Source organism: Tripterygium wilfordii, chromosome 18, assembly GCF_013401445.1.
Source record: "Tripterygium wilfordii isolate XIE 37 chromosome 18, ASM1340144v1, whole genome shotgun sequence".
Taxonomy (NCBI): domain Eukaryota; kingdom Viridiplantae; phylum Streptophyta; class Magnoliopsida; order Celastrales; family Celastraceae; genus Tripterygium; species Tripterygium wilfordii.
The window spans coordinates 4,307,445-4,333,596 of record NC_052249.1 but is presented as its reverse complement, the minus strand read 5'-3'; the positions used below and the strand labels follow the sequence as shown (position 1 = coordinate 4,333,596).

General features: G+C 37.2%; 1 protein-coding gene and 1 long non-coding RNA gene across 2 annotated transcripts; one reads left to right on the top strand and one right to left on the bottom strand.

The window, feature by feature from the left end:
• The first annotated feature begins 1,748 nt into the window (after positions 1–1,748).
• LOC119984637 lies at positions 1,749–2,700 on the top strand. Its single transcript, XR_005464944.1, has 2 exons — positions 1,749–1,967; positions 2,100–2,700. It is a non-coding gene; the product is annotated as an uncharacterized LOC119984637 (long non-coding RNA).
• A 126-nt stretch (positions 2,701–2,826) lies between these two features.
• Positions 2,827–23,157, bottom strand: LOC119984157 (cullin-associated NEDD8-dissociated protein 1-like). Its single transcript, XM_038827979.1, has 29 exons — positions 23,000–23,157; positions 22,211–22,318; positions 21,947–22,116; positions 16,197–16,407; positions 15,368–15,533; positions 14,771–14,900; positions 13,928–14,042; positions 13,618–13,772; positions 13,403–13,526; positions 13,117–13,167; positions 12,961–13,043; positions 11,160–11,244; positions 10,990–11,091; positions 10,773–10,871; positions 10,399–10,509; positions 10,238–10,321; positions 10,012–10,152; positions 9,012–9,104; positions 8,791–8,912; positions 8,518–8,680; positions 8,197–8,436; positions 7,514–7,762; positions 7,208–7,384; positions 6,928–7,074; positions 6,725–6,841; positions 4,512–4,680; positions 3,895–3,972; positions 3,677–3,815; positions 2,827–3,427 (listed from the first exon to the last, which is right to left on the bottom strand). The coding sequence occupies exons 2-29, from the start codon at positions 22,244–22,246 to the stop codon at positions 3,331–3,333; spliced, it is 3,654 nt and encodes a 1,217-aa protein (XP_038683907.1). The 5' UTR covers positions 22,247–22,318; positions 23,000–23,157; the 3' UTR covers positions 2,827–3,330.
• Positions 23,158–26,152: the final 2,995 nt, after the last annotated feature.

Genomic DNA, 26,152 nt, shown 5'->3' with positions numbered 1-26,152 from the left:
TGCTAAGGAAGGGGTAGTTGATATGATTCCAGTGGATGCCACATAGAACACAGGGTTAGTAGTTAAAGTAGTTTTGTAAGCAACCAATCAATAGATGCCACATAGGCTACTATTGTAATTCTGTTAGTAGTCCCACGTGTGGAGACTAGACCACTAACTAGTATATCAGTGTGGTATTAGGATTTTTTTGGTGTGACGAATTAAATGAAAAAGTATTCATTGTTCTTCTCTGTTCTTCCTTACCTGTGTTCAAACCCTAGATGCTAGATCAAGGTTGAAGGTGTTTAACAACATCCCACTCCATCTTACAGCATTAAATCATTAACATCGAGCTCCAACTTAAAGCCATAAACAAACATTCAAGTCCAACTTAAACTATCAACTTAAGCCATAATTTTTTTTTAAAAGTAGCAAAATCAGCTAAGAACTCTTCTTTAAGCCATAAACATTTAGATCCAACTTAAAACAAAATGAACTTCAAAATGAAAGTCTAATATAATAATATTTAGACACATATTTACCACATATCGACTAGCTTAAATCACTAAGAACTAAATCACCAGACATATACCAACTACACATTATGCCAATCTGACATTGTAATAGACGTGCAATAGCACCACTAACTACAAACTAATTAACAACCATGCACAACAACACAACCCTTTTCAACAAGATAACAATGCACTCTAATGCTCAAGTTCTGATCATTTGGGGTTGAAAGAATCCTTTTCCAGGATCGATGATTGCAGCAATTGATCTCCATCATAGAGAGAAGTCTGCAACTGGTAAAGGACTTGATGCTACTATTTTCTGGGCCTCGTAAGACAACTCAGACTCATTGGTCACCGAAGATATTTTGTCTCTAGATGGAAAAAATCAAGGGTGAGATGCGTTGGCATCAAATACAAAGCAAAGGCATTGTGATAATCCAATGAGGTCAGGCCGTTAATGCCCCTTCAATAATATTCATAGCCCAATCAGAGTCGATCAAATGTGCCAATCCATTGACATAACATACACCCAATAATAATGACACAATCGTGAAAAGAGAACAAATATGAGTACTCTCGTCTGCAAAAGTGAACCCTAGAAAACAAAAAATCTGAAGCAAAGAAAAAGATCAAGAGAAAAATTGGATGCACGAACACCACAAAAAGAAAAAAAAAAAAAAAAACCCACTACTGTTTTCCTTCAATTATATTAGGTTTTTGTTACGGACTTTTAATTTCCCCAAACAAATTACCAGCAAGTTCATTTTACTGAAACAAACGAATCATTGATCAATTCATTTGGTAACTCAACCCTCTCTCTTAATGACCAAAAGTATGCTTCACCGTTAAACAAATCATAATGATAAAAAGGGAAAAGACAACTTTTGGTTATTGAAATATCTGATCAGGTTCAACTCAGTCACTCATTTTTCGAATGTTTCAATTTGAGTATCCAAATTTCGAAATTGTTCCAAATTAGTCACACGCACAGATTTCACCCAATTCGGGCAGTCAATAGTTGATTTTGACTATATTATGTCACGTGGGATGGTTGACTGCCCGAATTGAGCGAAATCTGCCTGTGTGACTAATTTGGAACAGTTTCGAAATTTGGATACCCAAATTGAAACATTTGAAAAATGAGTGACTGAGTTGAATCTGGTCAGATATTTCAGTGACCAAAAGTTGTCTTTCCCCATGACAAAAATGTATTTTTCATCCACTAATTATGGGTGTGGTTTTATTTTCGTCATTTTCATTTTCTGGTCCCATTTTCGTGTCTCAACTTTTGGAAGGTACCCCCAATCATCCCTAAAATGGATCTGGCCACTGTTAAATCTGATCCCTAAATTCTTCCCCACCTTCATCCCATCTTCTAGATCCATGCCACCACCTGACTGGGCCGGATTTTCAGAGGCAGCATTGTCCACAGCTGCTGCAGCAACCTCTGTGGCAGCACTCCGGATTTTCAATGTGAGTTTTCTCTCGAATTCACTTCCTTTTTGATTGGATGTTTTGTGTCCATCCTGCATATCTGTGTTTTTTTTATCGATTCATGGGGATTCTCAGTTCTGAGTCTAAGCCTTTGTCCTTACTTTAAATTAGATTGTTTGATCAGTGTGGGGTGGGTGTAAAGATCTGCTTGATTACTGAAGCAGCAATTCTTCATTTTGGGGCTGTCTGACTGGCATTTTGGAGAGGTGGGTTCCTTGGTGTTTGGCCTTTTTGGGCTCTCGAGGTCTGTTTAGAGGGTGTTGAGTGAGCTATGAGGTGAGGTGAATTATGCATATTTGGTTCTACGGAGAGGTAATACAGTATTGATATCAACAATACCGAAGATAGGAGGACAATGATGGGACCATACTAGTTGAGTGGGTTTAATCTCATACATTCATTGGAAATGCATCACCAAGAATGGATGTTGTTCAATTGCATTTGTTGCAGGTGGTTGTTTGAACAGGTACAGTAATGGTTTGCATTCCTTCATGTCGCAATGTTTGAAGCTGGATTTTGATATAGAATGTTGTAATGTCCAAAGCTAAACGTCGTTTAGATGGATTGGTATTGGAATTTGTTACGGTTTATTATTTATTTGAAGCTGGATGTTGCAAGGATAACGTGTTCATTTTCATATAATTTCGGGGACTATAAGTCTCGAACTTAATTACTTTTAGGACATCATTCAAATTATGGATAATTTACCACATTTGCAAACTCCAGCGTGCCACATCAGATTTTTTGGACCCCAATCTCACTTGACGAAAGGAGTACCTTCAGATGGTTATTGGTTAAGACACCAAAATGGGACAAAAAAAGAAGAAAATGACGAATATGAAATCACAACCATAATACACCAATGGATTACCACGCCACAACCACCAACAAAAAAAAATTAGTTTCCAGTGAAAAAAACATAAGACTTGACTTCATCACCATAGAAGTCAATCAGTACAACAAATTCTTTACTAGTAGCATCAACTTCATCCTCATAAGGAAAGCAACTTTCCATTTTAACCCTAATAGCAACAATGACAAGGTATAAAATAAGACAGTAAACCAAAAGGCGGCGGGCTCATGTGGGTACGAAAAGAGAAGATGATCCTATCTATACATGAGAGAACCATATTCTGTATTCCTATGCTAACTAACACGACAATGTGGTTCTTTTGACAAGCTTCTCCCAAAAAAATTTCATTTTTAGTATATCCCATTCTTAAATGCTAATGGGGGCAACCTAGCTTCTCATCTGCTTCATATTTTCTTCTCCCAAAATAATTTCTTTCACATTCCCTGTAAAATACTGACACAGTTTGGGGGCCAGGATTCAACATGCCCATCACTCATTCCGGATGGAATAGAACTTCTCTGACAGTCTTGAAGATTTCGAGATTTCAGTCATTAGGTTCTTGAATTTTGGGCTGCAATCTGAGCCACTGCAGAAAAGAAACAATAATTAAGCATCTGTAGAGTTGCATCCAGATAATACATAAAACACAAAGGACAAACAAAGGGTAGCAAATAGCGTTATGCCCTGCAAATTAAAATCAAACTCGCAAACAAATCATTAAAGAAAAACCTGATGCGATATTGTAACTAGTCACCAGACTTCTAGAGTCAACAAAACAAAAACGTGTAATTTACCATCATTGAATTAACTCGAGCACAAAACTATAATTACAAACCTTATGTGATTCAAGGATGCAATTGCTCGAAGAGCGCTGCGAATCATGTCTTCGTTCCTATCAACCTCTTGTTTGACTGCATCTTGCTTGGGCTTAAAATTAGTAGTTTTTTGGAATGGATCGACCAAAGAGTCCAACACTAAAGATCACAAAAAAATTATTAAATCAAGAACACTAGTTGGACAACTGAATAATATAATTAAGTTAACATTACTAACCTGCTAATACAGCAGATGGACATTTGTCTGCCAGTTTTGAGAGGATGAGATGGCAGGGCATCTTAACATCATAATGATCTGGAGAAGCCAAAAATCAAAACAATTGCATCGATAATTATATAGAGCACTAACTCCAAACTTCATCACTAAAAACATAATTAACTCATAATGTTCAAAATACATTTATTGATAAAGAAGAACCAAGGGAAAGTACATCAGCTGCAGTATGGAACAACCAACAATTCAATTATTCTTAGTTTCCTGCCATATAAGTGCAACAGGTCATGGTTTAAAGCTATGTATTTCTTGAAAGAAATTAAAGTCACTTGGGCTTGGATGCTTATCAATGTCCAAAATCTAACTTCTGTCTTCAGTTGAATGAGAAAAAGGAACAGGTAAGGGTACACAATAAGGAAAATAATTATCTGTAGCATTGGGTGGCCAAAAATTGCACCTTGCCTAGAGTATTGGTGAAAAACGCAGGTATGGAAGTTGTTAAATCTGAACTCATGACTACACACAACACCAAAGCATAAATGACGAAAATAACAGATTAAGAAAAGAGACAATCACGCAGAAAAAAGAAAAAAAGAATACAAGAATATCAGCACACTCACCATCCAGACCAGATTTGAGGTAAGGTACAATGAAAGATGAAGGATTCACTTGATCAAGACAGCTGTCCAACAATGTATCGACACACTCAAAAGCTGCCTTCCTCAACTCAAGCCCATCATCCACAATGTGCTTGAATGGACCAAGATCAACAGTTCTGATCAATTCTTGCTGAAACAGAGAAATAAAACACACAAAATTTGAGACGGTGATCAGCTTTTCAAATGGAAGGACAAAGTATATAAAGCCAAAATCTAAAATAACCGAAAAAAATATAGTCCGAAAAATTAGTAATGAATAACCAGATTCTCCTATGGATGCACCTCTGTTGCGCAGTCAGAAAAAGGGAAAAGAAAAAAAACACTAAAGACGAAAATGGGTAAAAACAATCCATCAATTCATGAAGATAGAAAATTAAACATATAAAGACACAATTAAGAAGGCTCAAAAATTTCAACCAGAAGTCCTGCCCAAATTGAGTCTTCCAGAAAAAGGTGAAGTGGAATAAGAATATGAACAAGAAAATAGTCACCAGTTACGTTTCTCATAAATTAAGAAAAGGTCAAACTATAATACAGCCAATCCAGACCTTCACAATTCCATTGGACTCTCCAGTATAAGTTCCACAATGTTACCATCTTTCTTGTTTTGCTACAAAAATTCAACTCAGAAACATTCTACAACAGACTTCAAATGCAGAAGTTTTAACACAAACAAAAAATTGTAGATGTTTTATACAAATCAATTTTTTAAATAATTTTATTAATCGAAAAAGAAATTAAAAACTGAAAGAAAAAATATTTTGAGAAAATTGCACCTGTACCTCATAGCTCACAAGCACAGAGAGACAAATAACCAACAGGTTCAGTATGTTCAAAAGTACACTACAAAGATTCAGTCTGAATGAATTAACAAGTTCAACTCATAGCTCCTGCTTGCTCAACCAAGCCCTTAATCATAACTCTTTCCTCTCCTTTCCTTTATGCAAAAAAATTCAGTAAACCTTTTCATTTAACTTTCTCAAAACTAAATATGATCAAAGGAAAAGAAAAAATGTTTGCCAACTCAGTCATCAGATCGCCCTTGAAGTTGAGGATTCCACTATCTGGCCAGAAGACTCAATCTCAAGCAAGTATTTTGAGCAGTTGTTTAGACCAAAAATCCTATTTGTATCTTTTTTTTGTCGTCACAAAATACAACATCTACAAATACTCTACCCTATCAGTTGAACCTCATAGCTTCCAAATCCAAACCACAGTACGGCAAGGAATTTTCCTTAGAATTTGTTGACAGCATGTACACGGGTATGCCTCTATTTCTCTAACTAGCCAGCTCCATAGAAAACTAAAAATCTAATTAGCCAGTTTATATCTAACTTTGCTCACACATTTTATGTATGCATATCTTATTATGTCAATTTGTTCATGATTACTAGCTTTTCAACTAAAGAGATACTAGCCATCCCACTACACCAATGCAAAATGAACTATCCAAGGAGAAACGCACTGATACTACTAACGAAATATAAAATCATTTAAAGGCCTAACTGAATATGGCACCATTAATAGTCTTCAGTAGCATATAACATTCACGATGCACAGAGTCAAAGACTACATGGTAAAATACTCTTCTGATAATTATGTTTTTCAGTATGAAACATATAAGCAGAAGTACATGAAATATACAAATGAATAAATGATGATCCTTAAGCAAATTTCAGAGAGTAAAAACAATAGAGGATCTAGGAAGTGCTAAAATCTAAGCAGGACATATATTTAAAAGGGTAAGCAACTCCAGTACACAAAGCTCCCGCAGGGGAGGTGGGTCGAGGAGATGTAAGATGCACAGACTTAGCCCTGCAAAGCAAAAGCCATTTCCATGCATTGAACCCACGACCTCTAGGTTGCAATAAAGCAAACGTTACCACTAGGCCAGGGGTTCGCCCTCTAAGTAGCACATAGAGCATAATATTAAAGCTGGCAAAGCTATAATCAGGAAAAACCATAGAAACCATTTCTGCATGAATGGTATTCTATGTGAGACATAGCCCAAAGTGGGTTGGTGACCCGAGGTTTGGATTTGGCCCAGCTGTCACAAAGTGGCATGCTGAGATGTGGGTTCCCTCGGATATCAAAAAACAAAAAAATGGGAGACATAGCCTGAAACAAAACATTATAATTCAGGGGCAATAGTACTAATGTCAATTTTAGATTACCTTAACAATTGTTTGATCATAAAGAAGAGGCAGTAACGTTGGAAGAAGTCCCATAATGAGGTTTGGCTTATTGTGAGCAAAAGTGCTCAATGCCAGCACAGCTGCACGCCGAACATGCTGCACAAACATATCAAAATGAACACAAGTATTATAACATGTAAACATCAATTATCTTTTCTTCATTGGATAGTAAAAGGACTTACTCGGTCATGATCCTTGATAAGCATAAGGAATGATGAGATCTCAGGGTAGATTATCTCATCTATTTTCTCTGGCCTCTCAACTATAGAATATTTTATAGCAATGACTACAGTTGCTCTAGTGAACGCAGCTGGGCTCCTTGTTCTCACCTAGAGGAAATAAAGGAAGGGAGATGGTTGAGAGAAAAAAGGAACAAGAGCAAGATGCAGGCTAAACTTGTACAGGAGGGTTGAAGAAAAAAGAGGGAAAAGGAAAGCAGTTGTATTTCTAAGGGTCAAATACCTTTAGTGCTGGAACAAGTTTTGCCGGTTCAATAAGAGCAATTTTACCAAGGCACTCAGCCACTACATTGCGAACTCCCTCTTCCTCGCTTTCACAATGGTTAAAGAGTAAATTAAGTATCTTCTCAACGCTAGAATCCTGGAACTCAGCCTTATCTACAGATTGCCTTACTATAACCTGCAAGCCAAAAATTATAATTTCTTTTTAGAAAAAAAAAGAAGAGCGAAAGACTTCTTTGAAAAAGATATTAATATTTAATAGCCAGTTCAACAGACTAAAACAGACTAAAAATTTCACATAAGGTACCTCTTTCAGAGAATGAAGCAAGAGATATTGTTTCTTCTGTTGATTATCTATTTGGTCCAAGATAAAAGGTAAATACTTGGACAAATTACCAACAGCAATATTTCCCAGAGCATAAGAAGCAGCAGACTTGATCTCTTCAAAAGGTGATTGAAAGGACTCAATAATAATAGTCTCTATATTTGCATGTGAGCTTAAGTCTTTTCTTCTCCCAATCTCTCCCAGACATAGCAAGGCCAGGTGTTGCTTAGCCTAGAAAAAGTAAAACAAAAGATCATTTGTTAAAAGCAGAATGAATTTAACTGATACAAAATTACAGGACAAACACCCGAAACTTCAAGCATATTTAAGAGTATTAGGAATCTTATCATCTAACATTTCTACACACCCGCCCTCCCAATCCTCAGAGTCAAATCATTACAAACAATTGTTTCCTATTTGTATACACATAGTTTGTGGCAGAACCTATGGACTTCAAAATGCTAATGCTAGCAACTTAAAAAACTCAATGTAATCCTAAAATTACAAGAAAAAGGATATCATCAACAAAATCTCAAGAGGATATAAATTATAGGAACTTTCCACTCAGCATTACTTGTAAAGCCCCTGAAGGACCCTGTCCCTGATATTCAGACACCCAATCAGTGAACCAAAAAAAAAAGAAAATTGAGGCAATCGAAGCCTACCGAGTGGGTACTACTCTCATCTTTAAGAATCTTATTGAGCATTCCCACAGTAGACGAGCACTTATGATCACCAGCCGCAAGGCATAGAACAGCCACACATTGCGCTATCGAATGCAAAGCCAGCTTTGCAACAGCACCAGACTGGGGTGATGGCTGAGCACTTGAAAGAAGAGAATCCAGCAAAGCGTCAAAACTTGTGTTGGCAGAATAAACTAAGGCAGCAAAGAAGTTCTGTAAAGCCTGCAATATCAGACAAAGGATTAGAAACATGCAAGAATGCTAAACCAAGACATAAGCACTAGAATAAGAGTGTGAAAGTACCAAAAGCGCTTGACCCTGAAGTAATGAACTTTTTATTAATGTTAGTGCCTGAGGAAGAACTTTGTTTCTAACAGCTAAACCAACATTTGAGCTTGGCCTCTTGTCAGTCATCAAGGTGCAGCACAACTCAAGGGCAAGAGCCGTCATATGCAAGTCAGAATCACTGATACATCCAAACTAAGAGAACTAGTTATCAAAAAGAAATTGAAAGGCAACTTTTGCAAATTAGAAACAAGTGAAGATAAAAAGAACTAAGAGGAAGAAAGAGGAAACCTTATCAGTGTTGAAAGCTCCACAATAATAACTTCATAAGCAGATGAACTGATTTTGTCACCATAAGCTACAACTAGGGAGTTAAGTGTCCCTAATGTTGCCTGCCTCAATGCACGATTAGCCTATTTTCCATGACAAGCAACGGAAGTCAAAATTTTACATATACTGATAATTGGATAAATACACCATGAATTCAACTTCAGTTGAACAAACTTCAATACCTTCCGCAAAAATGCAGTCAGCTCCGCAATTACGTGCTCCAAAACACACAAGAGATCAATTTGAAGTGGAGAAGCAGCAATGATAGCAAATGCCTGGATTCAAAAGGTTTAGAATCTAAGTAACAATGGGTAAGCATAGCCACATAAGCCTCGTACCCAACAGAGAGTTCAAATCACAACAAATGTTGGAAATCCAGATCCACAATTGAATGCCATGACCAGCTTGCACTGTATATTACCATAAATATCATAAAAATTGACTTAATTAACCAAAAAAAAAGTTATACCAGTTTGACGGGTAGCATCAAATCCCAGATTATAAAACGACAAAGCAAGGTTATCACAGAACAACCGTAATTATTGGAGAAACGACTGCATCTATAGTGAGATCACCAAGCTAATCAAATGATTCCAATATGACAGATTTAATCCCAACCAAACATTAATAAAACCGTGACTTTTCAGAGATGTAATTATGTTTCAATGAAACAAGGAAAAAAGGATTCAAGTGTAACCAAATTTGACACAAAGAAAGAAAGAAGGGGGGAAGGGGGGGGAGGACTTTTGATCTCCTTGTCTTATCCAGAATTATCCAGAATACAACAGTTCCATCTGTTGGCTAGAAAGAAACATAGGATATTAAACTCCAAGGCATATTCAATAGATACTTTTATTAACAAGTGATTTAATCGTTTAAGTTTTGGTTTTTTAAGGAAGTTTACGAGATGAGATCCACCATATATTGTAATCAAAAACCAACCTTAAAATATCGTAAGATGGGACATTTACAAATAGCATGACGATCCTAAAATAATTGAACATGAATCGCACAGATTTTTGATATCTTAAAGCTTGAAACTTTACATAATTAGACACAAAATTGTAGAAGTAATACATCCTAAGGGAGAAGGCTTTAGCAAAAGCTATCACTGCAAGCAAACAAATATTAGGTGAACAAGCACAAGATCAAACTAAAGGAAAATGCAAGCAACTGACCAACCTTCACAGCTGTAAGTCGGGTTATCTCATTCCCCATGCGGTCAACAAGTACTGGAAGGCATGCAGGTAATTCTGCTTTTAAGTGATCACCAAATGTTGAGATCACAAGTCCCATGCAAGAAATAGCACACTCCTTAACTTCCTGGAGGAGAAATATTGATAAGAACATTATAACACACAAAATACCTAACAATATAAAAGAAAAACTTTTTGGAAATTCTATTAACCTGATCTTGATCTTGGTTTGTTAAGCGAGACATGATTGAATTGTATATAGGACGAACATAGGGTTTGAAATCAAAATCGAAACCCTGAAACACATAGATCAATCAAATCAGATAATTATTTAAGAAGATGCAGAAGTGAAAAGTGATAACACCAAGCTCACCTCAGTGTTTGGACGTAGTATATGGACAAGTTCTCCGCATACTCTCAGTGCCTCAGCGGTGACTTTATAATAACGCTCACTAACAGCAGATAAAACCGGAGCTGAAAGTGCCTGCATTAATCAAATGTGGAGTTGTAGACTCAATTTAACTAAATGGCGTGCAAAACCAATTAATGAATTGAATTTTCCATATTTGTATCCATACTACACAAAAAAGTGGTGATTTGAACAAAGAAAGAGTCCCTTATTAGTTTGTTTTAAAATCACTCCTTATAAACTTATAGAATCGTTAATGCAACTGGACTTTTTGCAAGCAAGAGAAGTGAAAGCTCCAGAATTTCTGTGTCCCACATACTGCATTAATCTGCCAGTACCTTGATGTAAGAATGGAAAACAGAAGGTGAATTGGAAGATAACACCAATCTTGTAAATATAAGAGCCTCGATCTTTAAATTTGAGGTTGAAGATTTTTCCTGCCAAGTTACGAAGGAAATCAAATATTAAAGAAACAAAGAACAACAAAAATGTCAATGTCATACTGAAAATTACAAAAGCCAGTACCCCTTCTAAACTCAAAATTGATTTACTTACATTTAATGCCTTTTCAATTCCTGGAATTAGAGAGCCCATGTGGTCGGCGAGGCAGTCAGGCAAGACGACGATGAGTTCTTTCAAAACAGAGAAGGCACCAACCTGTAGACAGATGAATGACATAAAACAATGACAGCATGATGGTTATCCAAACAGGTACGTTATTTTACCTTAGTCTTGACAGATTTCTCGCGTAGCTGCCTATTTATGGATTTAACAACCTTTGGCACCTCTTGCTTCAGAAGCCATCTGGGACTGAAGAATAACAGTATTCATAGATGAATAATTATACAAATGAATTAGTGCACCTCAAACCCAGATGCAATGCCAAATGGTAATAGTACACAGTTATTTTTTTTTAAGAAAAAAAGAGTGCACCATGACTACTTTTAGAGTGGAAAAAGATAAAAAGTCCATGTCACTATTAAAATGATTGTCAAAGAATAAAAGGGTGAAAGAGAGGACCAAAGCCCTCTTTCTTCCTGCCTGGATGGAAATTTAATAATTCATCTCATCCTTACTTCAGAAACTTTTAAGTTCTAAGGGGGAACTCCATAAGCAAAACAATATGCAACAAGCAAATAAGTTTTCAAAATAACTGCTGGTGGTGAAGAACATTATTTGTCTGGGCATTGTCTACGATGGCACTGCAACACCTCTAAGTTACCAGTTACCACTAACCCCTCCAGTCACTTTCAGTTGTGAAACTCAAACATCTCCTGGATTTGAAATAAATCTTACCAGTTTATGTAGGTGACTTCATAGACTGATAGACTTGCTTTAAGAAGACGGTTTTTACTTATCACCAAAAGAGAGAGATGTGAGAGGATTCAAAAACTAACATGTATCACCTAACAAGCGTGGAGTGCGGATCAACTGGAAGAGATGCATTATAAAATATTCACCTCGAGGACTCTAAAAATTTCATCTGCTTTCTGGATTCATGAAAACACAGATTCCAAATGAAGGAAGTCTTTTGGAATATTCAGAATCTACCTATGACGATCATCCATGCTTGAAATGCATCTTAGTGTCTGAAACTAGATAGGACAGCCTTTACATAACAGTTTTACTTGAAGAAATTTGGATGATCCATGGCAGCACTAATTTTGAGAGAAGTGAACAACAGCTTGGGCCAGAATCCAGTAAAGAGAAACTCGATGAAGCATGCCACAGAACGTATGAAAGAAAAGATGAAGGAAATAGACTTTTCAGAAGAGTAAGGGCGAGGAAAACCTATGTATAGAGGCCTAAAGTTAAAGAATCCAACATGCCCAAAAAAGTCTAGATTAGCACTTGAGCACTTTCGAAAAAAAAAGTGTAGGAAACATAGAGAGAGAAAAAATTCTATAAAATTGATCAAATTAAATATCCCAAAAGATTTAATGCGTTAAATTTTGAAAGTTCAGTATAGTTATTCTAAACAAATCTTCTGATTTTCCATTTAACTAGACGGGAACCCATGAAATGCACATGAAGTGCTAACAAGAGTACAAATTTTAACTTCTAACAAATACTGTATATAAAATTAATTTTTCAATATATATAGGATACAAAAGTACAAATATTATATATGTTACAGTAATAGAATTATAATCAAATTAGTATTACCATATATATGTGTAAAAAGTCCAAATACAATTACCATAATAATCTAATAGATTCCAATATTCTGTTTTTTGATAAAAAAAAATGTATTGCCTACTGCCACGTGGCACAACATACAAACTCTTTCAAGCTAAGTATTTTATGTAGATGGCCCATTGAGTTTTGACAATTTTTTGACTTAGTAAAATACCAGTTGAGAGGTGAACCAGAAAGCCAAAGGGATCCAGATTCACCAAGCAAAACAAGCTGGCAGCCTGGCACAATCCACTTTTCAAAAAAGCATTAACATACCGAGCACATAATAAAAACAGAAAGTAAAGAAAGCAACTGCAAATTGGATGATTAATGATACTAGAAACATGCCTATATTCATTCAAGTCGATCAGTGACTTCGAGATATTTCCTGTTTGTCGTACAAGTTCAATGAAGGTATTGAAAACGTCCATCTGCATCACAAGAAAATCAATAACTGACCACGAGTTCCAGTAGAAAATATAGAAACAGTCAATTCTAGCTCACCTTTACATTTTCTTCCCTCTCTCTGAATCTTTCAATCAATTTGGGGCAGGCCTGCACAATCAGAGAATCAAATGTTTAACAAGTGACGTGCTAACAGCAGAGTTTGGAATTGTAGAAGACACCAATCTCATTTGACAGATGGCGGCATAATTTTCACAGATAGCTATTTACAAGTAACTAAAAAATGCAAGGTAAAATATTATTCTGTTTCCATAACAGCAGGCAAAAAAAATATCTAAAAAACAAACAAGCAAACAAGTGAATGCAAGAGTTTTATCGCAACTACCTCCTCATATAGCTTGCCAAGCATCTCAGGACGAGAAACAATTAATGCAGCCAAGCATTTCGCCGCTGCTCTACGAACTTTCCAGCTGACATCTTCATCATCTGTATACTCATCGGCACTCTCACTACAAAATATTTCACAGCTGAAGATAAATAACAAGTAGAAAATGTGACATAGAAGCTAAATGCCAGTCATTTGCATAAATGATAACATACTCATCTTCCTCCTTGTTAACCTCATCATCAGTATCTTCCTCCATGTTATCAGTAAAGTTGGGATCATAACTCAGATATTCCAAAGTAAGTGGAAGAATAGCATCACAATATGAAGAAATGTCCCTAGGACACCTGAGCAGAAAACTTTCTATGGCCTGCAGTTAGAAGCATGAAATAATTAGTCAATTTGCATATAAAATAACAAGTATAAACACCATCCCACGACAGTGCGACACCATCCATGCCCAACTCTATACCCTCCCCCCACCACCGCCCCAAAAAAGAAGAAGAAAGGGGCTATTTGAAGAACCTGCAAGCTATACTCGCGAAGCTCCTCATCATTCTCTGACGCACTAGTGCAATAATTAATTAGCAGAGGCACAATGTCTCCTAAATGTGGTCCAAAACGATATCCCACAGCACGGCTATTAAGATTCATAAAACATAGTTTGTTAGTGAAAGAAAGTTGCAACCTTCAAAAAGTAAAATGCAGATGATGCAGTATTTGATGGTTTATATTTGTTTACTATCATGTCCATAACATTATCACGTATGGTTGAACTTGTACTGACGTAACCATAACCAATTTTGGTCATCGCACATGAACGCCGTGGAGACTATGGTTGAAACTACAAATGTTTTGCTCTAACCTGGCATGCTCCCACACTATTCATCCCTAGTTTTAAAGTAAGAAAAATTCTAATCTCACACAAGCACTACAATCATAAAAGATAGAAGAGCAGATTGCAGCATTAAACAGATATAGAATGTCTAAATCAATGTAATGGAAATACATATACAAATTCTGAGCATTTTTAAAAAAATTAGCTAGAAAAAAAAAATCCATTTGAGTGCCACGGGTGATATTTCACGGGTGATATTTGATGAGTACATCATAAGCAGCGACTACATTAAAAAACTCAATTACACCATAGGGCAAATTTCTTATCAATATACCAGCAACTACATTATAAATAAAAAATAATAAAAAAAAAAGTTAATGTCTTTGACCATATATGTCCTGAATCAAGGCCAGAGACCCTGTTTTCTTGAAAACTCTGGCGCTCCTCTCAAAGCTGTCCAGCCAATAGCTGAAGGAGCGGATTAGGTCCTACACCTAAATATAAATTATAAAAAACATTATTTAGCTCACCTCAAAGCACCAATCATTTGGATGTTTGTGCGGGTCATCTCAGGTTTCACGCCCTTCTTCCTCAAGTTTTGAACAACTTCAACAGTTGCCTTTCCCAACAAATCCTCAGACAAGCTTGAAGCCAGAGAAGCTGAAAACCAAATCACTAGTTAACCAAATCTGCATCTTATTCAATTTCTCCTACAACTAAAGGCACAAAACTTAGATACCAAATGTTACAGGAGTCAAAGTTGTTGCATTTCTACAGTAAGGGTCAAAACAACAAACGTAATGAATTTTAAAAAAATGGTATTGGTGCTAAAGGAAGCATTCTGACATCTAGTATCTGGATTTGGAAAGAGAGAACTTTTGAAAAAAAAAATGTATTATAAAAGAGGGGCAGCCAGAAACTGCAACACAAAATAAACAGAAGCGCAATTGCTGCTCAAAAAGCAAAGCAGCAAAAAGAAAAAAAAAATGCATAAGGTACACTTAAAAAGAGGTTTTTAGGAATGAAACCATCAAGGAAAACTTAACTTCCTAACATTAATAAAAAATGCTTTCAAATACAAAAGCATTGCAAATATGTCAGACCTTAGATACTTTCTTTTGTCTTACCTATACATGAAACAGTTTTCTTTCTAACACCAGCTTGATTGGAACTCAATTGAGATAATAGAGCATCTAAAAGCATCAGATGCTCAGTTGTCATTAGATTTCCAAATTTATGGAGGACATCACATAAGATATCAAGACTTTCACATTTTATCTCCGTGCTCATTCCCTGGGTTAAACCAGCACAGTATGTTAGCAGAAGGCCCAAACAACTACGATAAACAAAATCTTACATGAAAAATCACCTGGAAAATGAAGTGAAAGCAATATAAGTGTTGTATTAAGGGCAAAAGACTTGACATACTCTATACAATCAAAGTGCCCTTGCTCAAATATCTATTAACAAGCAAAAAGCAAGCATGCACATTAAACAAATAAATAAAATCTAGCAGATATAATAGGCCCTAGTGTTTGCACCCACTACCCAATTGTCATTTTTCCACTTTTAATGTACTGAAAATTATTCTACCACCTAACATCACTCTAATAAGAAATCTTGGTCATCAATCAATTAAACTTATTATGGACTATGATTCACAGCGCATATTAATGCTATATATCAGATTTTTTCATTCAAGTACTTAACAACCTCCTCAAGTAAACCCTGTTGTCAAATGAATTATTGACTCCTCCACCGTCGACATAATCATTGAGTCTTATCAGTGGTTAAACAATTCAGGGACGATTACACCATTCCAACTAAGTTTATTCGAGGACACAAGTCACAGTCAGTATTATTTTGTTTCCATATTAAGTTCATTAAAATGAAAAAGAAATAGAATACTAATAGTAAAAATACACAACAGTTTCAAGTTTTGGGCTAGAAACTCACTGGGCTAGTTATTCCCCTAATAAGCTGGGGTGAAAGAGAAACAATAACTGATTGAGCAAGAGATGAAGAAGTGACTTCAGAAACAATTGTCTTCAATGCTATGCTTGCAATGTCACGGTGCTGATCTTTCCCATTAAGCATTTTATCACATAGTTTACCCGTCATCTCTACAACTCGTGGCTCACTAATTTTCTTCACTAATGGAGCGAGACTGCAATGGGAGAAAAAAGCATGTGAGTAGCCATAAAACAACAAGACTGCCACAAGAGCTTCTGATTAACCAACACCAACTTTATGCCCTCAACTATGTTTAAAACTGTCGTAAGCATTTCACCCCAATATCATATTTTAAATCCAAGAAAAAAAATAAATGATACCAAAAAGAATTTCAAAGAGACAGCAAAGAAAGCCCCATTAAACAGGTAAATATATGAAATAAAGAAATTTGCAATAAGATTTTAAATTTATACTTTTAGATACTTCAAACATTAAAATACACATGATCAATAACTTCAAAAATATCAATCAGATACACACTAGAAATAAAGACAATTTTGAAGAAACCTCGATTAATGGCCTCAGCCGTAGCAAGAATTTATAACTGCAGTAACCCAAATGGACACGGGATGGGTGTTTGCATCATCATTGATTGCACTTAATTATATTATTAAGCAAGTGCTATCAACGGCTGTGATGGGTAAAATTGACTGGAATCATTTGTTAGGAAGCCCATGGGCTGGTCACTAGTCTGGGCCTTTTATGTGTCTGGGTGTTGTGTAGTAGCGTATCTCGTTAGTTGCGAGGTTGTATAAGTGCCTCTTTTGGTGTTCTTTACGTTTTTATCCAAAAACAATCTTCAGTTGTGTTCCTTTAGGGTTTTCTGTATTTCCTTTCTTTAGTGTTGAACTTGATTTTCTCAGTACTAGAAGTCTGGTTCTTATCATCTGGTATCAGAGGCAGGTTAGTGTTGCGCATGGTCCTTACTCGAAAGCAGAAACAAGACATGGAGAAGGAGCTTGTCAAGGCGGCAGAAAGGACAGAACAACGCTTTCAGACATTGGAACAGCAGTTCGAGGCAAGATTCCAGAAAAATGAACAGCAGATGCAGAGGCTGGTAGATTTGGTCGCAGGAATGAGTGTACAGCTGGAGAAGATGTCGAGTAGTGCACCAGGATTGCAAAATGATCAGGAGTCTACAAAGATCTCAAAGCTGGTGGAAGGAGTCTCGAAGGTCTCTCCGGAGACGTTGAATCGGCGAGTCGAAGTGGGAACTCTTCCAAAGGGGACACGAATGGATTTCCCAAAGTTCGATTCAGGAGATCCATCAGAGTGGGTTTATTGTGCAGAGCAATTTTTCGATCTTAACCAAACACCTCCAGATTTGCAGATCAGATTCTCATCTTTTTATCTTCGGGGTGAGGCGTTACAGTGGTTCAAGTGGATGAACAAGACTGTGGTTTGGGATGGTTGGAAACAGTTTACTATTGCAATCGCGGCTCGTTTCGGGCCAAGCCAGTTTGAAGACTATGCAGAGGTGTTGGCGAAGCTAAGACAAACGGGGTCGGTGCGAGATTATCAAAAGGCGTTTGAGAAGTATGCGAACATGGTAGAAGGGTTGCCTGAAGGGTTTTTAATTAGTTGTTTCGTTGGTGGGCTGATAGATGAGATCCGTATGGAGGTCAAGGTTTTAAGACCTTCCACTCTGATATCGGCAATGGCGTTAGCCAGATTGATGGAGGATAAACTGAGTGCAAGACGTGGGAAGCAGATGCCGTTTAAACCTAAGGTGCAAGAGGAGAAGGTTTCTGCAGGATTACCGCCTGTGAAACGTTTGACTCCTACAGAAATGGAAGAGAGGAAGAAGAAGCAATTGTGTTACAATTGTGATGAAAAGTGGGTGGCAGGACACAAGTGTAAACAAAAAACCTTGTTCCTACTCGAGGAATGGGAAGAGGTAGTTCCGGATAATAGTTTGGGTACTGAACTGGGTGCGCCACAAGCACTTCATATATCAATTGCTGCACTGGGAGGGTCCATTACTCCTCAAACTATGAGAGTCACGGTTTGCATTAGAAATCAGCCCTTTACAGCCTTGATTGATTCCGGAAGCACTCACAATTTTCTCCACCCCAGATTAGTTTCAAAATTGGGTTGCAAGTTGGAGAATAACTCGGCTATGGAAGTTAAAATCGCGGATGGTAGGAGTATGAGTAGTTCAGGTTTTTGTCCGTCTGTGCAGGTTCACATTGATCAATATAGAGGGGCTGTTGATTTTTTTGTTCTCAAACTAGGGGGTTGTGATGCCATCTTGGGTATGGCTTGGTTGAAAACTCTTGGAGAAGTGAGATGGGATTTCGACCATCTTCGGATGTGGTTTATTAGTGATGGTAAAGAAGTGGCTATTACGGGATTATCATCTCAACCTGTCCAAGTTATTGAGGCGTGTAGAATGGAAAGACTGTTGAAGGTGCCAGAGCCTTTGGGAGTAGTGGTGACTCCTGTTGTTCCATATTCCTACTTCAAGAGGGAGGCTGAACTCAGACAAATACAGAATAGTACAGCTCCAGAGGTTGAAGCATTGATTCAGCGCTTTAGCAGGATTTTTGATGAACCTATTGGTCTACCACCTATGCGTAAACAGAATCACAAAATACCTACTCTACCGGGGAGTACTCCAGTGAATGTTCGGCCCTACCGATATGCACACTTTCAAAAGGCTGAGATTGAAAGGTTAGTTAGTGACATGTTGGCAGCTGGCACTATTCGGTATTCTTGCAGTCCGTTTTCGTCGCCGGCCTTGTTGGTTCGAAAGAAAGATGGCACTTGGAGGCTTTGTGTAGATTATAGGGCACTCAATAACATCACTATCAAAGACAAATATCCCATTCCAGTCATCGATGAGCTGCTGGACGAATTACATGGGGCAGTAATCTTCTCTAAACTAGACCTTCGAGCGGGGTACCACCAAATTAGAGTTGATGACGCAGATGTGGCCAAAACGGCCTTCCGAACTCATGATGGGCATTTCGAGTTTTTGGTAATGCCTTTTGGCTTAACCAATGCTCCGGGTACATTTCAACAACTCATGAATGCAGTCTTTCAGCCATATCTTCGGAAATTTGTGGTCGTTTTTCTTGACGACATATTGATTTATAGCTCCACCATGGAGCAGCACTTACGACATTTGGAGCTTGTGTTTTTGAGTTTGCAGGAGCACGAATTGTTTGTGAAACTTTCCAAATGTAGTTTTGGGGTGCCGCAGGTGGATTATTTAGGTCATGTGATCACCGCTGAGGGAGTCGCAGCCGATCAAACCAAAATTCAGAGCATGCTTGACTGGCCCCCTCCATCTTCGTTGACTGCCTTGCGAGGTTTCCTAGGACTTACAGGGTATTACCGAAAGTTTGTGAAGGATTATGGCAAACTTAGTGCTCCGCTCACTAATCTCTTGAAGAAAGGGCAATTTCAGTGGTCGGGGGAGGCAACGGATGCATTTGAAGTTCTGAAAAAGGCGATGAGTTCGACACCAGTGTTGGTGCTGCCTGACTTTTCCAAACCATTCGTGATTGAAACTGATGCTAGTGGTGTGGGTTTGGGGGCTGTGTTAACTCAAGGAGATCGACCTATCGCTTTTGCTAGCAAGCATTTGGCTCCAAAACATTTGGGTTTGTCCACGTATGAAAAAGAATTGTTAGCTGTGGTGTTCGCTGTGAATAAGTGGCGATCTTATTTAATTGGCCACAAGTTTGTCATCAAGACTGATCATGAAAGCATCAAACATCTCTTAGGCTCGCGGACCCACACACCTTTGCAACAAAAGTGGATTACTAAATTGTTAGGGTATGATTTTGAGATTGTTTATCGGAAGGGGGTGGATAACACGGTGGCGGATGCTTTGTCTCGTAGAGAAAGAATTGAAGATGTTATATGTGCTATCTCTAATGTGGAACCAGTGTGGCTGGAAGAATTAAAAGAAGATTTGGCTTCCGACCCGTGGGTGCTGGAAATGAAGGAGAAGTTACATCATTCTTCATTTTTAACTAAAAATTATGCGATAGAGAATGGATGTTTGAGATATAATGGGAGAATAGCCCTTAGTCCTAACTCTGTTTGGAGACAGAAGTTGTTGTACGAGATGCATGATAGTCCGATGGCAGGTCACGAGGGTTACAGGAAAACTATTCACAGAATTCTTCGAAGCTTTTATTGGCCTGGTGTTCGCACTTTTGTCAAACAGTACATTGCAGAATGTGACATTTGTCAGAGGCAAAAATATGAAACCATAAGAGCACCGGGATTACTACAGCCCCTGCCTGTCCCAGAGGAGATTTGGTCGGAGTTGACCATGGATTTCGTAGAAGCATTACCAAATTCGAATGGGTATACGGTTATCATGGTAGTGGTGGATAGACTTTCCAAAGGAGCTCATTTTGCAGCTCTACGACATCCTTTTACTGCCATCTCAGTAGCACAAGCTTTCATGGAAAATGTGGTGAAATTGCATGGAATACCGAAGTCGGTGGTAAGTGACCGCGATAAAGTATTTGTGAGTAAATTCTGGTCGGAGTTATTCAAGTTGCAGGGTACTCAACTGAACCTGTGTTCAGGTTACCATCCGCAAACTGATGGGCAATCGGAGGTAGTAAATCGCTGTCTTGAGACTTACCTTAGATGTTTTTCAGGACAACATCCAAAAAAATGGACCCGTTGGTTGGCTTGGGCAGAGTACTGGTTCAATACCTCATATCACTGTGGGCTTAAGATGTCTCCTTATGAAGCTACTTATGGGAAACCTCCACCTACTCTGCTAGCGTATGAGCCTGGGACAGCCAAGGTAGAAGCAGTCGCAGAAGAGTTAAAAAGTCGAGATCAACTGTTACGACAGTTGAAGACTAATTTGGTAGAGGCTCAAAATCGAATGAAACAATTTATGGATCAACATCGCACGGAAAGGCATTTTGAGGTTGGCGATATGGTTTTCCTTAAATTGCAGCCTTATAGGCAGCACACTGTGCAGTGGAGGGGTAATATGAAGTTGGCTCCCAAGTATTATGGTCCCTACGAAATACTCACCAAAGTTGGTGCCGTGGCTTACAAACTCAAGCTCCCTGATGGGTCACGGGTTCATCCAGTCTTTCACGTATCCTGTCTTAAGAAAGCTATTGGCAAGAAGGTGGTTACAATGGGTGAGTTACCGAAGTTTACTGAAGATGGGGTACTTCAACTTGAACCCTTGTGTTTCTTGGAGCAAAGGCAGATTAAGAAAAGGAGAAAGGATCAATTGGAGTTCTTGGTACAGTGGGTAGGTTTACCAGCAGACGAGGCTACTTGGGAGGAGGCATCAAAGTTTGTGGAACGTTTTCCTCACACACAATCTTGGGGACAAGATTGTTCTTTCAAGGGAGGAGTAATGTTAGGAAGCCCATGGGCTGGTCACTAGTCTGGGCCTTTTATGTGTCTGGGTGTTGTGTAGTAGCGTATCTCGTTAGTTGCGAGGTTGTATAAGTGCCTCTTTTGGTGTTCTTTACGTTTTTATCCAAAAACAATCTTCAGTTGTGTTCCTTTAGGGTTTTCTGTATTTCCTTTCTTTAGTGTTGAACTTGATTTTCTCAGTACTAGAAGTCTGGTTCTTATCATCATTCCAGCCCCTCCCATCCCAATGGATATATGGATGAAACAAAGGCTAAACATAAAGAGCAACTACATCTTTTTTGACTAATCACATTGGTGCAAGGGATAAACTGATGTACCATTTCACCGCCAACCCAGAAACATCACCAGCTAAATCATCGAGCTGCAGTAAGACAATATTCGACAACTTTATCTCCAGATCAGCATCAGCTTTAAACCCTTCTTTGTTTAACTCATTCAATAAATCAGATGTTGCCATATATCTGTAATCTTTATCCTTGCCTGTCATCTGCATACAAGCGGATTATACCAATAATTGATGAAAGTACTTTACATACTCATAAATTGATATCATGCAATATAAATCAGAGAAGAAATCATACCTTCTCTAGAATGCTAGTCATCTGAATATTCGCCATCTTTGTAGAACTAATGAAGAATGTAGATGACTAACAAAACGTAGGAGCTCAAAGCTCTGTATATTACCACCTCTGCAAAAAAAAATTTAAAAAAATATCAAAGAGGACAATTTAGAAAGCATACACGAAATTGCTTGTTAAAAAACACTCCTCAACCAAATCCTTGAAAAGCTTTAGAACAAACCAGACAATGGAAAGTAGGGCACATGATTTCCATATAAAAATTGCCTAACAATTTACCCTAATTCAGGTCTTCCGGTACATGTATATAAGCTAGGGAAAAGGGACCTAAAAAGTGGATATTTTACTTGACCATCCTGTGTTCAACAACACTATTTTCCTTTCTTGTCACACAAACACAAACATCGCATACACATCAAAACAAAGAGAGAACCAGTAACCAATTACAAGAATAATCTGCATAACCCATACCCCAGATACAATGTGATACAAATAAAGCCCTACTCATAGATGTCTGCATGTGTTCCGCAGAAAAGAAAAAAAGAAAAAGAAAAATCATAATCATAATCATAATCATAATCAAAATATTGCAGTAAGAAAGTCAGAGCATTCGTTCTACAGTACTAATTTCGACCATGAGAACAAAAAACCCTACAATAGCGAGCTTCCATTGACAGTGAAATGGATAGAAAAATAAGGTCCATTGATTTGTAAATACAGGGAACAGATAAAGAGAAAGGCAGACAGGAGGCATTGAAAACGAAAGAAAAATCGAGAAAGTGAGAAGCTCACCGACAGAAGGGGAGAACAGAGTTTGAGCTCAATCGAAGACACACAGAGACACAGTTGTGTGAAAGAGTGATCTGGCTTTTGCTGCGTTTGTTTTCGTCTCCGCTTGTTTCTATGAGGGAGAAAGGGGGTCCTTAGTATCGTCGAACGCGTATACCGATTTTAGGTTGGTTTTCTTCTCTCATATTTTTTTGTACGGAATCACTACATGTCATAATTTTGATATCCATAAATATCCATAATCTAGATGCATGAGAAGAAGTATGGAGACCATTTTGCACACACACTTATGTCGCCTTACTTCTCCTCATACCACCTAAATTATGGACACTAAAATTTGGACACATATCATTTTGGTATTTCGTATTTGATTTATTGGGCAGTAGATCCAACTGATTATAGACAGTTTTGAAGAGAATCGTTTGCCCATGCGTTGAATTTGTGTCGCAATTTAGGCCCGATTTCTTTTGTGGGACGGACTTGAGTTTGAGCCTAGCCCAGCCCATGATCATTGAATATAAAAGAGAAAATTTCATACTGATACCTTTAAGGAAACTTTTGGACATCTAGGTCCACTCAAAAAACACATGGACACATAAGTACTCATAAAAATGTCAATTACATCACTAACCCCGTTATATATTAGTTCATGTTACTGTTTCAAATAGTAACATGCAAGAAAAAGTCTCAAATCCAAACGATTCTGACGACGGTTCGCTACATCACCAATAAAAATAAGAAGAACAACAACGATAATAATAATAATAATAATAATAAAATGAAGAAGATGATTATGGAAGTGCGAAGGTGATGGAGAAGCAACAGTGGCGGACAGTGATAGCGGTGGAGATAGAGGCAAATGTGAAAATGGTGGAGATGGAGAGTAAGTGTCTTAAATCTATGTATTTTTTAAATCAATGCCTATTGAAGAAAAAAGACAAATGTGGGATTATGTAATTATTAATTTTTAAAATTAATATTTATGTGGAAAAGAGATACTTATATGGCAAAATGTTTTTTTCTTTAACCTAAATGTCCAACTTTCATAAAGCATTTCCACTAGTCATACATACACAAACATCCCTAAGTATACATATGCCTAAGTGGCATGCCACATCAGACTTGACATGGCAAATTCAAATGAAAAAAAAATTTCAACTAAAATCGCGGGCAAGTTAACGTGTAATTAGGAGAAAGTGAAGCAAAAACTGTCAGACATTGAAAACCAGCAACAGAAGCTTCTCTCCTTCTTTTAAGAAACTCATCCTCTCTACGTCACTCTGTCGTTCATCAGCCGAAAACCTTCACGGTGGATGTTGCATCAACAAGACGGTAAGGCGGTTCATCACGGTTGAGAGAATCACGTATTTGGAAGGTAAAATTTCGGGCCCATTTCTCACCTTTATGAACCAAATCGACAATATTGTTCTATTTATTTGGGTATTTGCGTTTGGGCTTTGTTGAGTGGTGTTCTACTGTAAGAAATTTGTTCTTGCATGATGTTGATTGTTCATAGTTAAGATATCCATGCTATTACACATCTTGTGAAGATTTTATGCCATGATTTGTTCAGTCTTACACTACTTTTGAAGTAACTCTACTTTGTTAAAGAATTTATGGCCTAATAGTTCAGATATCCATGTTGTTCCATGCTTTTGATTACTGAAAGGTACTATATCCATGTTATTATAGTTTTTGTTAAAGAATTTATGCTCTAGTTTGTTCCATATAATAGATCTTTTGAAGTTACTATGCTTTCTAGTAATTTATGCCTTGTTTATGAACACAAATTACATGACCACTCTTTTTTTGACATAATCATACTTCATTGCCACTTTATTGCATTACTATGTAGATAATGTTGGGATAAAGTTTTTTTAATAACATAACAGTACCTCTTTATTGCATTACTAATTTAGTAATTACATTTCCTAATCTTAAATAATACAGGATAGTGAAAATAAGAGCAAACAAGATTAATCCTACCTCTACTTCAGTAGATGATCATGTTTCTAAATCTAAAGATGTGAAGTCTAAGGAAAAGAAAATGCAATTCTGTTCAAACTTATTGGGTATCACCTCCCTACTTAAGAATCTAAAATTCAGAAATAGGCATAAAAGGAGTCTTCGGAAAACTCTCTTATGGCTTATGTTCAAGAAGTTCATTAGATATGATGAATTTAATGTGAAAACAAGGAAAGAGGAAAAAAATGGAGGTATCATTAGCTCATATAATGACAGCAGGGGTTGCTTCATGCTAGGAAGTAGAAAAGTTGAGCTAAACGACAATGATGTTATGATAATATTCGGTGTAGTGTCTTGCAATAGGCGTTTGAGGATTGGTAGGAAGAAAAAGCCAGTAGAATCTGAATTTATAAATTGAATATTTTTAGACATCAATAACATGAAGGGTTTGAATATAAAAGATGCAATAGATCTGTCATTAGAGGGTGAGTCAGATGAAGATTCTGATGATGTTGCATGATTGTTGATGTTATACACGTGCTTGACACTTTTTTTTCTCAACAAGAGCATACTACATTTCCTGGGCCTTTATCAAGATTGTTGAAGACTTGGAGAATGTTAAGAAATTCAATTGGGCCAAGACAATATCTGATAATCTCATGGGCTTGATAAAGAAGTACTATAAAACACCTTCAAAGGTCATTGGTTGTTTGACATTGTTATCGATAAGAAACCAATATAATGCTTTAGTTGTTATTCCCATGTTTTTATTTTATCAATATCTGACCACAAAAATGTATCATTTTCGAGTACTAATTCTGTGAACATACTAGGGTTGTGGACCCTATTCACTCTACCATATTCCCAAGGCTGCTAAAGTGGGATCTTAAAGGATGGCTAAAGGATTTCAACATTCGGTACATCAAGAAACTTAAGAGCGATGAGGTATTTAAATTCTTAATCTATAATGCATGCTAATTACATTATTATGTGCTATTGTGAAAAATTTTATACACTATGTTCTTATGCAATATATTACATTATATATTTCTCAAATATTGATAAAAATTTGTATACACTATGCTCTTATGCCATATATTACATATCATTCCAATTACATTTCTTAATTGTATGATTATTTTGACATGTCAGGTATTTGAAGGTACATTATTATGCATGAACAAGAAAAGG

Excerpts from the sequence above, each read along its gene's own strand:
- LOC119984157 (XM_038827979.1), bottom strand. The coding sequence starts at position 22,246 with ATGGCGAATATTCAGATGACTAGCATTCTAGAGAAG. Across the intron at positions 11,092-11,159 it reads AGAAATCTGTCAAGACTAAG|GTTGGTGCCTTCTCTGTTTT; the intron begins GTAAAATAACGT and ends ATCTGTCTACAG. Across the intron at positions 10,872-10,989 it reads GAATTGAAAAGGCATTAAAT|GAAAAATCTTCAACCTCAAA; the intron begins GTAAGTAAATCA and ends GTAACTTGGCAG.